The 15156-nt window shown below is 44.0% G+C and overlaps 1 protein-coding gene across 5 annotated transcripts in view; it reads left to right on the top strand.

The window, feature by feature from the left end:
* The first annotated feature begins 930 nt into the window (after positions 1–930).
* Positions 931–15156, top strand: part of LOC109410101 (uncharacterized) — a 203524-nt gene continuing 189298 nt past the window's right edge. Inside the window, exons 1-2 of one of the 5 annotated variants that reach the window (XM_062842259.1) lie at positions 931–1579; positions 7642–8248. In XM_062842259.1, coding sequence (XP_062698243.1) covers positions 7838–8248 — 411 coding nt within the window. In that variant the 5' untranslated portion in view covers positions 931–1579; positions 7642–7837. The remainder of the gene's footprint in view (positions 1580–7641; positions 8249–15156) is intronic. The other 4 variants (XM_062842260.1, XM_062842263.1, XM_062842262.1 and 1 more) reach the window with 4 other exon arrangements.

The raw sequence follows: 15156 nt of genomic DNA on the forward strand, positions 1-15156 counted from the left end.
CGAATATGGGCAGACAGCCGGGGAACGATTTTCACAAAATCCGGTCAATTTGTGTGCTTTGCGGATGACATGGACATTATCGCTATAACATTTGGAACGGTGGCAGAGCTGTGCACCCGCCTGAAACGCGAAGCAGCAAAGGTCAAACTGGTGGTGAATGCCTCAAAAACAAAGTACATGCTGGTAGGCGGAACCGAACACGACCGGATCCGTCTGGGTAGTAATGTTACGATAGACGGGGATACTTTCGAGGTGTTGGAGGAATTCGTCTACCTCGGATCCTTACTGACGGCTGACAACAACGTGAGCCGAGAAATTCGGAGGCGCGTCATCAGCGGAAGTCGGGCCTACTACGGGCTCCAGAAGAAACTGCGGTCGAAAAAGATTCACCCATGCAGCATGTACAAAACGCTAATAAGACCGGTGATCCTCTACGGGCACGAGACATGGACCATGCTCGAGGAGGACCTACAAGCACTCGGAGTTTTCGAGCGACGCGTGCTAAGAACGATCTTCGGTGGTGTGCAGGAGAACGGTGTGTGGCGGAGAAGGATGAACCACGAACTCGCTGCACTTTACGGCGAACCCAGCATCCAGAAGGTGGCCAAAGCCGGAAGGATACGGTGGGCAGGGCATGTTGCAAGAATGCCGTACAACAACCCTGCAAAGCTGGTGTTTGCAACTGGCACAAGAAGGCGTGGAGCGCAGAGAGCACAATGGGCGGACCAGGTGGAGCGTGACTTGACGAGCATTGGGCGCGACCGAGGGTGGAGGGCGGCTGCCACAAACCAAGTCTTGTTTGGTATTTTTGTTAATTGAGTGCTATCTTAATTTGTGATGTTGTACAACTAAATCTATCTATCTGTAGAATGAAATCAATCAACATTACACCTAATTACGGTACCCCATCCAACAACACGCGCCAAGCCCCAAAGCGTCAACGCGCGTTGTTGATCGACTGACGGACGACGACGAGGGGATGAACCTTCTCCGCCCGATCTGGCTTTACGCGCGTATACGCGATGCGCGATGTGATTGCGGCGGGCGACCGACCGACCACCTTGCGCTCAATCACTCATGATTTGCTTGTATAAAAGGAAGATGCGAGCCCCAAAGATAGCTAGAACTTCTTCGGCTTGTCCGATCGCGGGATGCCCCTGGGGGCTGGGGTAGCTTGAAGAGGCAAGCACGGATCGAGAGAATGATGACGGCGATGTCGATGATGCTGATGATGATGCTGATGACGAGGATCGCGTCTCTTCATCGAAGTGGAGAATATCTTTTCCATCCCCAATGTCCAGCTCCTGCTCGCTATTAGTTCGGTTCGGTCGGTGCTGGCGAGTGGAAGCAGAGTTCTTGGGGTCTTCGGTCGAGTGAAGATAACTCCGGAAGAAGAATATAGGACTAGGGACGGTGCCTGTCTGCTGTTATTTGTAATTGTGATCGATTTGTTTGTAGCCGTTTGAATGCCGTGGGAATTTTTTAGTGTCGGTTGTTTCGTCGTCGTCTCGTCGTCGGTTGATGAGCGGTTCGTGGTGGCGTTGATTTGTGAGGTCTGAAGGCCTTTGTGGATATTAGAGTGAGAATTTAGTGGCGCTAATTAACTTGTGTGGCAAAAGGGATACGGTTGTTATGGATTAGATGGTGCGGTTTTTTAAATGGAGTTGTCTGGGATATTGAATGCATAAACAAGCATGGGCTATCAAATTAATTATTATAAGCATTTACTCCGCTCGATAGAATTTAATTTATTTTAAGGTCAAACAGGTAATACAATCCATAACATGTGATGGTCTAGATATTTTCCTGAACTTGGGACCTTGAGCTGGATATGTTTAAATCGAATTCATTATATTAATATAGTGTTTTAGAATGTACACGATCTTTTCAAAAATAGTCACTGATTAGCTTGATTTACCAACTTTGAATGGACGACCTTACAGTTGAGGTCGAAAACGTATCTGTCATAGGATGCAAACACATAGTTGGAATTCAACGAAAAAGTATTTTACTCGATTTTTTTTTTACTTACCTATCTTACCTTGTTGGCTACAAAGTAACTTTACTCCAACGCCGAGCGTATAGTAGAGCACCATCTTTATCGATCTTGGGCGATGCTCCTCCAGTTTCCCCGAACGTGTAGGGATTGTAGATCTTCTTCAACCGCGTGCAGTCAGCGAGTTCACGGCCGCCCACGAAGTCGCCTACCTCTACCGGGTTCTCTGCTGAATATTGTTTTCGCTATTCTTTCGTCAGACATTCGGACTACGTGTCCAGCCCACTGAAGTCTGCCGTATTTTATACGTTTCACAATATTCGCATCTTCGTACCAAGTGTACAACTCATGATTCATGCGTCTGCGCCACACTCAATTTTCTTATTTTTTTTCGGTCTATCTCCTTTAACGTCCACGCTTCGTGACCGTAGAGGGCAACCGGAAGAATCAGCGTCTTATACAGAGCGAATTTTGTCTGCGTTTCAAGTTACGGGATCTAAGCTGGCTACGCAATCCGTAAAAGGCCCAATTCTCAGCTGCAATACGCCTTTTCCCTTCACGAGAAACGTCATTGTTACATGTCACAAGTGTTCCAAGATAAACAAATTCTTCAACAACTTCTAACACTTTTCCATCAATCACTACCTCAGCACTAACCCCACTTGGCCTGCTTTTGTCTCTACCCGCTATCATGCACTTCGTCTTGGTAGAGTTAATCGTCAAACCTATCCTCGCTGTCTCTCTCTTCAGAGGAGCATAAGCTTCCTCCACTGCTCTACGATCGATGCCGATGAGATCAATATCGTCCGCAAAACCGAGGAGCATGTGCGACCGTGTGATGATAGAGCCATTCCTCTGCACGCCTGACCTCCTAATCGCTTCTTCGAGTGCAATGTCGAACAGCAAATTTGAAAGAGCATCACCCTGCTTCAATCTATCCAAGGTCACAAACGAGATAGACAATACGTCTGCGATCCGAATACTTGATTTTGATCCATCCAGCGTTGCGCGTATCAGCCTAATTAGTTTCGCCGGAGAACCATGTTCTGACATTATCTGCCAAAGCTCATTTCTTTTAACTGAATCGTACGCTGCTTTAAAATCAATGAACGGATGGTGAGTCTGCAAGTTATATTCCAGAAATTTATCTAGGATCATCCGCATGATAAACATTTGATCCGTCGTTGATCGGCCCTCATGAAAACCAGCCTGGTATTCGCCGACAAAGGACTCCTCAAGAGGTCGCAGTCTGTTGAACAGGACACGCGACAGTATCTTATACGCTGAATTTAAAAGGGTAATCCCTCTGTAATTGGCACACTCCAGCATTTGCCCTTTCTTGTAGATTGGGCATACGAGGCAATCCAACCAGCTGGTGGGCAATTCTTCATCCTCCTAAATCTTTATAATAATCTGATGGATTGATTGATGTACCTTACTTACAAACATGATTTTTCATTGTAGAAATGTGTGTCTTACTCTAAATCAGGGGGTTTCAGACCCGCTCAGAGTTTGTCAGATGCCTCTTGTCATTGCCATGTTTTTTTTTGTGAATGAATTCTGAGAAAATGAGTGTAATTTGTTGAAAGTTCGAATTGTAAGGAAAAGTTGCATGCATAATAAAATCTTTCGAATGATAAATAGTTTTCCTATTTTAGATATTTGTAGTGAAAAGCATGCAGAATTGAACTCAACTTAGTTTCTTAAAATTTTTGTATCAGATAAAAGTGTCTTGTTTTGGTTTCAATTCATCACAGTCTTCGGGATTGAACAGTCTTGAACAAATTTTTCTTTTAAATCAACAGCATATATGATTCTGGCGTTCAGTATCATACGGACGTGATCAACTACATCACTGATTTTCTTTTTCTTTGATAACTTAATATTAATATTTTCTGATTTATTGTTGCGTAAAGAGAAATTCCTCATCATTCTCCATGGTACGGTGTTGTGGAACCTTTCAGAAGTTTCGCGCAACGCAAAAAAAACCAAAGGGTTTGCTGTGAGAAGGAACTGACGATTCCTAGCGATGATAATAAAGTTTTTTTTGAAAAAGATTAGGATCCTTAGAAAAAGATGGCGATGACAGTACATAGTTCATTCAGATTTCTTCAAAGATTTAGCAATCTGCCAAATATGCTTAGCGAGTTTCATTAATAGGACTTTCTAGGAACTGTTAAGGAGGATTCTTCAGTAATTTTCCAAGATTTTTCCGAAAATGTTTCCTGTGAGTGCTCCAGAAATGCTTTCATAAATTCTTTAGCTAATCCTGCAGAGTTTTTTTTTTATTCGAATTGCTCCGGTAGTTTCCGGTAGTTTCTCAAAAAAAATCTTCCAGGAATGTTCAGGGATGGCAGAGAATCTTAAAAAGAATTCCTCCATGGTATTATCTAGACTATTATTATTTCAGAGATTTCACTAAGAACATCCTAAAGTTCACCTGCAGGACTTATTCCACAAATGCCACCTGGAATTTTTCCAGAAATTCCATTGAAGGTTTCTTCAATAAATCTTCTTGAGATTTCATTAGCAATTACTTCAGATATATCTACCTACAGCAATTCCTTCAGAGCTTCCACAGTCATTTCTCTTTGAGTTCTTCCAGAGTTTCCTCTAGGTACTCCTCCAAATCCCATATGGATTTCTTGCAGAGATTCCACCAGAATATCCTGAAAAAAAAATCTTCTAGGAATTTTTGAAAAGATTGCCTTAGAAATTTTGTCAGAGGTTTCTAAAGAAATTTTTTTAGAGTTTTTACCACGAAGTCCTCAAGGATTTCCTCTAGTTGAATCCTTCTCCAGAGATTGACCCCGATTTTTTTGTTCAATAATTACTCCGGGAAACCATCACAAATTCCTCCAGAGATTTACTTAGCAGTTTTCAGAGGTTTCTTCAACATTTTTTTCAGAAATTGCTTCAGGGAAATTCTTTCAGAAATTCAACCAGGATTCAGGATTTCTCCCTGAGATAGGGTATGTGTGCCATCAGTAATCTCATGCTCCCATTTTCATCCTATTCTAAAACAAGCGATTACGGCACCGATTGACTCCGTTCTTTTTGTTTTCATGGGTGCTCACTTCTAACAAAAAATACAAAAATAAGAAACAAAACAAACAGCGCTTCAATCCTTTGTTTTTCGTGGGATGAAAATGGGAGCCACATGCTTAATAAGGGAACCAATACCCTATGTTGGAGAAATATGTCTCTAGGAATTCCTCTAGAGATTCCTCCCAGACTTCGTTCAATCGTTTTTTCATTCAGGTATTCATCCAAGAACGTGAAAAACCTGGATTAGTCTCAGAATGAATTTCTGGAGTGATTCTTGAGGCAACCTCTGTAATTCTGGAAAATTCCTGTTGGAATCTCTGAATTAAGAACAAATTTTCGGAGAATCTGCAATAATTCTTGTAAAACTTGGTACGGAGTATTAGAAGATGTTCATTCTTTTAAATATTTTTTTCTATGTTATTGATCCACCAAGAAGTGACAGAAATTCACTTTTTAGTGTCTTCTAAAAAGTTGCAGAAAAATGATTTGTTGGAAACTTTTCCGAACAAACTATTGCCATATTAGATCAAATTGAATGGTTATGTTCAATTGTTCGAGGACGACTTTTTATTATAAAGTTATTTCATTATAACTTTTCCGTGCTATTTTTTTTTCAATTTTCGAGTGTTCTGCAGAGTTGTTCTTTGTGAATAAACATCTTCTTCTGCGTTTTCTTCTTCTTCTTCTTGGCATAACGCTCAGCACTGTTCCAGCTGGGCAGAGCTGTTTTTTTCTTCATGATTTTTTTGAGAAATCTTTGAAAGAATCGCAGTATGAATTTCTAGAAAAGTTCCTGGGGGAATCTTGTGGCAAAACATGCATTTCTGTAAGTAAAAGGTCCTGCTTTTACAAGAAATTCCATCTGTGATTCTTTCACCACGAAATTCTTTTATAGATGCTTCGCTTTTTGATGCCTTCTGGGATTACTCATGAGATTTCTCTGAGGTTTCTTTTACGGATTCCTTAAGAAATTCATGCTGTGATTCCTGCGGGGATTGTGTCATTTGACATAAGATCGTTTGGCATACCATAACTTGTCATAGAGGACAGATGGCATCATAGTATGGGCATTTGGTGTAATCGACACTTGGCACATAAAGAAGGGTTCGATTATGCCAATCGACTTTATACCAAATAACCTTATATCATATCACTTTATGTCAAATGTCCAGCTCTACCAACATTCCTAACAAAAAAACCTTGTGATTCCTTCAAGGATTCACCCAGAAATTCTTCTCAAAATTTCTGCCAGAGTGCCTATTGGGATTCCTCCTAAAATTCTTCTTATGACTCCTCAAGAGATTTCTCTATCGATCCCCCCAAAAATTCCTCTTGGCATTTCTCTACGGATTTCTCCAAGGATTCCTCCAGTAATTCCTCTTGGAATTCTCCCAAGAATGCGGTTGCCGGGATACCTCCAGAGATTTTCAATGGATTTTTTTTCAAAGGATTCGCTTAAAAATTTCAGATTTCTCCAAGAGTTCGTTTAGGAATTCCCCTTGGAATTCCTTCAGGAATCTCAGCTGGGATTCCTTCAGCAATTTTCCTGTGATTTTTTAGGTATTTTTCTAAAGGTTCCTTCAGGATTTTCTCTTGGAATATTTTAGAAATTCTCGCTATGATCCTACAGGACTCTTTTAATGAGCTTTAGGAATGATATACCTGCTTTCTTTATCTTTTTAGGGATTTCGGCAGGATTGTTTTTATTTTATTTGGTTATTCCTTCAGGAATGTATTCTGGAATTCCTCCAAGGATTCACCCAAAAAATCTTCTTTGAATTCCTGCAGGAATGGCTGCTGGGATTCCTCCTAATATTCTTCTTCTGACTCCCCCAAGAATTCCTCTTGGTATTTCTTCACGGATGTCTTTAAGAATTCCTATCGTAATTTATCTTGGAATTCTTCCAAGAATTCCTGCTAGAATTTCTCCAGAAATCCTTCAGAAATTTCTCCAAAGATTCATCCAGGATTTTGTCTTGGAAAATTTTAGAATTTTTTTTTGTTATGATTTCACGAGAACTTTTTAATGAGATTCCTAACGCAATTCCCGCTGTCCCAACTAACATTTTTGCTGTATATGAGCTTAAGCGAACTTTTTTCCAATAGTGTTTGCTCTATAAGCTGTTATGCAGCTACTTTTGTTAGTAGGGGTGTTTACTTTTTAGGGATTTCTGCACCCTGAAGTAGTTCTATGAGAAATTAATAGCTGGGTCCTTGGAGAAATTCCTGAATTTTTTGTGAATTTTTTAAGAACCTCTTCCGATTTTTACAAGAGAATCTCCAGGAATTTCATTTCGGTAGTTCCTGTTGGTATTGTCCCAAAAGGTTTTGTTGCGCTCCCAACAAACTAAAAAAAATGTAATTTTTTCTTTCTGAAGGGAAGAAAAGTATGCTTTCGAGTTAAACTAGCTCCGTGTTTTAAATTTCGTTAATATAAAATAATGTTCATTACAAATAATGTATTTCCCAATTACCATTTCTAAAAACCGACGAATACTAATCAATCCATAACACCTTGAACTGAAGCGTTGAATGCAAACCTCATTGAAGAAAAAATCTTGCTAAATCTGCCAAGACAAAATTCCTAATTGCCCTAGATTCTAGATTGTTTTCCCATTAGTGCTGCTCTAAAGCTGCTTCTCGGAACGGGTTAAACAAACTTTTAGTGCCACTCTGTGGTCCTGTGGTCGAGTGCCATCCCGCTGCTACATAATAAAGTTGAAGATCAACAAGCAAGACGGAGCAAGTGCGCGATAAAAAGAAATCGCTCTCACCATCACGAATTCAAATGAGATGCAAATTCCGTCGTCAGTGATAATGCGATTATTAGTGATTTTGAGCGCTACGCTGGTGACCGCCACCGTCGTCGTGCGGGCTGGCACTCTGGTGTCCCGTTCCGATTCCGATGTTGTAACGGCGTCGATGTCGCCGACGGTTGGTACCGGTGAGACCGGAAGTGCGGTTGGTGGAGGTGCAGTGTTGTTTTTGAGGCGACCCTCGGGAGTGGTGGCGCCCACCAACGTGGGACTGCCACGACAAAGGTCGATACAGGATGGCAGCTTGGCGGTTGGAGTGCAGTCCACCACCACTGGTAGTGGTGGGCATCCGTTGATGTCTTCTGCGGCAGTGCCTGAGAAGAATGTCTACCGTACGAAGCTGTCCAAATTGAAGTTGATCCTGTTGGCCGACATGCTGAACGATGTGGTGAGTACGAAGATTGTGTGATGTTGTTGTTTTTTTCTTGAGAAAAGTATAACAGGTTCCTGGAGAGGCAAATTAGTGAACAATAAAAATTTACAGCAGTCAGTCATATTTTTGAGAGTTAACCCAGATTTGCTTTTTGTTGTTGAAAGTCGATTCAAAGACAATATTTCAGTATAATCACTTTTGTGTTAACGTAACGGTTGTCGGGAGTGGAATTCGATCAGTTTTTGGCGTAATAGTCATGTGTTAACCTACTCAGCATTAATTCAGCGATTGTGGAGATCAAAGTAAGCGCGGGAATGCATAGTTTGTTAGAAGTGACAGGAGAACGAACAGAAATATACATTTGTGCATAATGTTGTTTATTATTGTAAATGGTAGTAAGTGATTATTCTTGAATATTCTGAATACCTCGTATTCTACAAATGGCGACGAAGATGGGATCTTAAACCCACCGGGTGTAAGATCTACCTCTCTGTGTTTCATTTTTTTCCGGAGGCTATTCAAATTCGCACACAGATAAAAGGGAGAAAAACTACAAACTATAGAAGGATTAAGTCAAGTTTCATCATGTGAATTGTATCTACCATGCTATCTACCTTAAGTATCAAGCGATTTACTGATTTACAGCACAGTGATGATGTTAATGATACACCCCGAAGGAAGAGACGGAAAAAAGGTGTTATAAACACTCCCCATGCATCGTTTTACATCGTCGGCCTTCAGCCCTGCTTGCTGTAGATTCGCTGGTAACCTGTTGAAAGAAAAATGATCACTTCTGGCTTGTTGAAGTGAAAGAATTCAACTCTGCGCCAAAAAAGTGCAACTCTCGAAGTACACAATTAGCGCCTTTTATGTAACCGAACCCGATTCCCGGCCTGTTTCGGTTCTACCTACATCGATCGGTGCCTCTTTTGTGGACCTTCGATGTTTTTTTCACTTCAAATGATTGATGAACTCAATAAATGCTGAAAACCAGGGGGTCTCGCGGAGATTTTCTCCTTTTATTGTTTTGCTTTGGACCGCTGCTGCGCTGCGCTGGCCCCAAAATCGACCACGCACATGCCCAAACCCATCGGGAGAGAAGTTGTGCTAGGTAGAGCTGGCGGTTCTTGCGCGAAAACAGGTTGCTGGTGGAATCATAAAAATCTGACCCCCGCACCCGCCTGTCCGGCATCCGTCGTTGGCCGTACCCATCCATTTCTGCGCTCCCTTTCGGGCAATGCAATGTTATGTGTAGCTTTCCTTTCGGCGGCGCTGCTGGCTAACTGCTGCCAATTGGTGTTGCTGAGGGGATCAAAAAACTTGTCTTCCCTCTTCAGACCCGACAGCTCCGGGTGGCTTGGGGTTTTGAAGGAAGTAGTAAATCCACTTGACTCTAGAAGTGCGCACCGCCGCTGAAGCAGTGCTTCTAGACGAAAATGTGTTGAATCGAAGAAATTCATTTGGTAGCATCCGTTTACTAGTACTAATGTATAATATTATAATCATATGTTCATAACCACCGCTAGAACCAGAAAATGTTGACAAGCCGTTTCTCTTCTTGGCAACTTCAACAGCACAGTGTTAATCTATCAAATAACGCCTACGAGTTATGCAATCATGCGAACTGTTCCGCATTAGTTTCATATTAATCACACAAATCTATCACATGATATCCACGCTCCAATGGGTGAAGCCTCTGCCAACCATATCCCACCAACACTTCGACATCCGCATGACTTTGTGCAGTCGCAGAGGAACATTCAGCCACTTCCTTCCTTATTGTCGTGGCAGGTGCCATTGTCTCCGCGGCATGAGCCACTACAGTAGCTACTTTTAAGGCCAAGTTCGGAACTCCTTCCGTACCTGGGGTCTTACCTACGCTAAGCGAGTTTGCTATCCCCGCAAGGTCCTCATTAATGACCCTCTTCTCATCACCTGCTTCTGTCCCCAGCGGTTCTACGAAAGGAGGTCAAGGAGTTGGATCATGACGTAAAAAAGCCCCTCGATGATTCCCTCCAGCATCTCAGGAGGCTGCTCTGTAGGAACAGTCTTGGCCTTGGCCATCACGTTCCTGTAGGTATCACTCCACGGATTGGAACTCTGACAGACACCCTTATCTCGGTGGCAGTAGCGAACAACACCTGTCGCTTGTTTCGTGCTCATTGCATCCACCTCCTAGCCCGCAGGCAGGCGCAGCGCAGGTTCGCAATCGCTAGAGTCCACCAGCACGCCAGTGGTCTCCCATTCCTAGAGAAATGTTCGCATCGAATGCACGCGAGAGCATCGCTACCAGCTCTTCCCCGCTTAGACCTAGTAGGCTTCGCTCACGGCGGAGCGCCTTCCCAAATACCTCGTCATTGAAGTATGTTGTCTTCCACATACGATTGCTTGCACTTGGCCTAGCCGTCTCTTCCTCTATTCGCTGCCTGTTTCTATTGTAGTCGATACTGTAGCGAACCGTCAGATACCATCATCTACCCCCCAGTCCGAACTACTTGTTAGGCCAGCACTACAAAAAGTGATGCCGACAATCGACTCCCGCTTTGTTCCGACTAAAGGTACTCTTAGTACCGATATTAGGCTGATTGAAATAAAGCATAGCCAGTGCCCTTAGCAGGATCTGACTCCGCTAGTTCATGAAACACAGTTAAAACAAATATGTAATTTTAAATTTATTTTCATGCACATATTTGGAGCATGAAAATAAACACGAAATTACATCGAGATTGAAACCTACACGATTCAAGAACGTCGACCAAACGTGTTAATCTAAACGTCGTTGAAATTTCAATTTTTCTTGCACGCGGCTCGTTTGCGTTCCGTTTTCGTTTGTTCCCGTGACGTACAGACTTCTCCCCGGCATTCGGAAGCAGCAGTTTATGTTTGAGTCAATGGAATGGTGCGGTAATACTGGTAATGTTTTTATTTGAAAGATGAAAAAACTGTTTAACATTTTAACATAAATAAAACACAACATTTATATATAAGTTGGTTGATAAAGCGTAGAACACAGCAAACTATCGTCTACCATCTCTGGCGCATGCTGCTACTTGCTGGATGTGATGGATAATCGTGGTATCTGGAAGAAAGCATCATTCCGGATCATACTTTTAGGTATCACAGTCGAATATGAATTTAGCTCTTACCTGCAGATACATTGGTGATCTTTTATGCACTCGCTAGTACGAATTAAACTATCCGACGTGTGGTACAGATATAAATATCCTCGAGAAACAACTCAGCAAAGACACACGATCCAGCGCGACGGCCATACTTGTCTCAACTAACTGACGCGGTAGTTGACATGCCGATTGGAATTTACAGTTTATTCAATTGAAAAATCAATGCGTAGTAAAATAACGTGTATTTTGATGTAACTTTGAATATTTTTTCATGCTCTTACTATGTGCATGTCTCTCTCTCTCTCTCTTCTTGGCGTAACGTCCTCATTGGGACAAAGCCTGCTTCTCAGCTTAGTGTTCTATGAGCACTTCCACAGTTATTAACTGAGAGCTTCCTCTGCCAATGACCATTTTGCATGTGTATATCGTGTGGCAGGCACGAAGATACTCTATGCCCAAGGAAGTCAAGGAAATTTCCTTTACGAAAAGATCCTGGACCGACCGGGAATCGAACCCGTCACCCTCAGCATGGTCATGCTGAATACCCGTGCGTTTACCGCCTCGGCTATATGGGCCCTCGTGCCCTATGTGCATGTATTTCAACTCAAATTTAAATTAAATTTTTGTTTCAAGTCGTTTAATTTTACAGCTCTTATGTTTTACATGTCATTTAAAATTAATTAATTTTTGCTGTGAACGACTTCCCCATTCCACGGCCCAGGCATTGAAGTCACCCGCTATCACTACCGGCATTCACCCTGCCAGCATGGTCGTCAAATAGTCCAGCATCTCAGTGAAGCAGTTCACTCTGTGGAGTGGGAGTCACTTAGCAGCTACAGAAGATAACCCCGTTTACTTTGGCGACCAATAAGCCCTTGTAGGAAGTTGTAACTTAGCAAGGGTCGTGTTACTCCCAGCAAGGATGAAACCCCCGTCTTCAAGCCTCAGGGTCGGCAAGACTCTCGTGACACTCCGCGGAAAGAAAACACTTCTAGGTCGGCTAAGGAAACTCCCTCTATATTTGTGGTTTAGCTACACTTTTATTCCACTTCCTCTTGACGTCCTACTTTCCTACCACTTTCCTCTGGCTTTCTCCTAGCTTTTCGGCGTCCGCCCTTAACACCGGACGACGCCTCACACGTTCTTAAGGACTAGTCCTACCTTACGTTCTTCGGTCTTTCTTCGGGGCCCGCGCACTACACTGCCTTCGCTCCGCTCCTTTCGCCTGTCCACTGGCTCCTTCTCTCCTTCCTGGGCCAGGGGGCGGGTAATTCTTCTCCTTTCCTCTCTCTTCCGTTGGCTGCAGCCTCTCACGGACCTTCTCCTGTCCCGTGCGCCCCTCGAGTGTGGTGACGGACTCGAGGCTTCAGTGATCCGTAGAGTCACTGGAAAAAGCCTGGGTTCGTCGGCGCGTTTGGTGGATGTATCGAGTTACAGGGATGCTGCGTAGTGTGTCACTAATCAGCAGGTAGGGTCTACGCTGCGGTGTGGCTCTTAACGATACCGCAAATTTCGGGTTTAAAATAAAAACCGCGAGGTCCTGTGGGCACAATGGGAAAATCGCAATGGCGGGTTAGGCGCTGTACGGATGGTCTAGGTTCGGGGTATTGTTACGGAATTTACCTGGATGTCCGGATTACTCCAACTTCTCCACTTTCCTTTTCTCCTTCTTTCCACTTTTCCGTGCTTTCAACTTTTTCTATTAACTTCTCCAACTAAACTTTCTTCCAACTTTACTTTTCTTCAACAAACTTTCCTTCTATCAACTTTTCAAACGACTGTTGTCTCTGAAGATCACCAGGCTAATGATCCTCCGTTTTGAAGATCGTTGATCCCGAACCATTGGCCATAGACCCGTCGTAAGTGCCGAAGTTCCTCCTCATCATGGCCACCCAGTTCGCCTCCCATGGCCGCCCATTTCGCCACCCCCATGGCCGCCCATTCGTGCAGTCCTGTGCAGCCTGTTGGTGGCTAGCAGAACTACCGTCGTCCTTGTATAGAGCAGTGTAGTGATGGCTGCGTTCGTGGGATTTTTGGGACGTTACACTTAACCTAACAACAAACGTTTTCTTTTTTTAAAACAATATTTAACGAATACTAAACGCGACAAATCTCATCAATACTGGACGTTACACTGACACTTGTTACAAAGAAGACACCAACTCCGGGACTAGATACTACCATTCATTTCATTTATTTAGTATTACATCAAATTCAAGATAAAACTGAATCAACAACATTTCTCCATAATACACGGTTCGTGGCTGCCGCTCTCCATCCTCGGTCGCGCCCGATGCTCGCCAAGTCACGCTCCACCTGGTCCGCCCATCGTGCTCTCTGCGCTCCACGCCTTCTTGTGTCAACCGGATCAGTTGCAAACACCAGCTTTGCAGGGTTGTTGTCCGGCATTCTTGCAACATGCCCTGCCCACCGTATCCTTCCGGCTTTGGCCACCTTCTGGATGCTGGGTTCGCCGTAAAGTGCAGCGAGCTCGTAGTTCATTCTTCTCCGCCACACACCGTTCTCCTGCACACCGCCGAAGATCGTCCTTAGCACGCGTCGCTCGATAACTCCGAGTGCTTGCAGGTCCTCCTCGAGCATGGTCCATGTCTCGTGCCCGTAGAGGATTACTGGTCTTATTAGCGTTTTGTACATGGTGCATTTCGTGCGTGGGTGAATCTTTTTCGACCGCAGTTTCTTCTGGAGCCCGTAGTAGGCCCGACTTCCGCTGATGATGCGCCTCCGAATTTCACGGCTCACGTTGTTGTCAGCCGTCAGTAAGGATCCGAGGTAGACGAATTCCTCCACCACCTCGAAAGTATCCCCGTCTATCGTAACATTACTACCCAGACGGATCCGGACTAGATACTACCCTGTTATCCAAATCAGAACCGTTTTGAACCTATCCACGAACCAGTTGCTGTTGCTGGCGGGTACTCGGTATGGGTCCGCTATGATGGCGATATCCGGCCCCACACTCAGAAACTGCCTTATGGCCTTCGGTGCCGCATCGCCTGCACAGCTTGCTCCTGTCAGGTCCTTTGCAGTCCCATGACTTGTGTCCTGGTTCCAGGCATCTGAAGCAAACCTCCGGTGGCTCGTGCATTGTCAGGTGGCATACTGACCAGATCACCTTGAGCTTTCCTAGTTTAACGGACTTATTTGCGCCCGCCACAGGTAAATGTACCAACGCTACCTGTGTCCCTGTCCGGCCCTTATGTAGCCAAACGACTGCGGTGGCCACCTGCACTTCGCATTGTTGGCGCCGTGCTGTGACGAGCTCTTCGGGTTTAGTGACCTAGTCTAGGTTTTTCACCTTCAGAGTAATCTTTGCTGTAAGAGCCCTCACCTCGAACCCTTCGCCTGCACACGTCGGCTTCCAGATCCACGAGGTTGGCGTCGCTTCGCATCGTCCTCAAGACGTCCCAGTACTTAGACTGTTCAGTCTTTATGACGAGCGCGTCGCCTGTCGCACGCTTGGCACCAGGGATGGGAACACTCACTTGCAAAGAGTTACACTCACTTGCTATTTTCTCAGTTCAGAAGCGTGCAATCAAAACACAATGTATGGACGACTTTTGCCTTGTGGTTTGGTCTAAAAGTTTGCCGAATAGAGTAAGGGTCGCACACGCATACCAAAGCCGTGACAGAGCTGTGAAAGCGACTCTCCACGAGGTGAGTGTAATTTACATTCACCTCGTGGAGAGTTGCCTTCGCAGCACCCTCACGACTTTTGTATGCGTGTGCGACCTTTACTCTATTCGGCAAACTTTTAGACAAAACCACAAGGCAAAATTCGTC

Source organism: Aedes albopictus, chromosome 3 (genome assembly GCF_035046485.1).
Source record: "Aedes albopictus strain Foshan chromosome 3, AalbF5, whole genome shotgun sequence".
NCBI classification, from domain to species: Eukaryota; Metazoa; Arthropoda; class Insecta; order Diptera; family Culicidae; genus Aedes; species Aedes albopictus.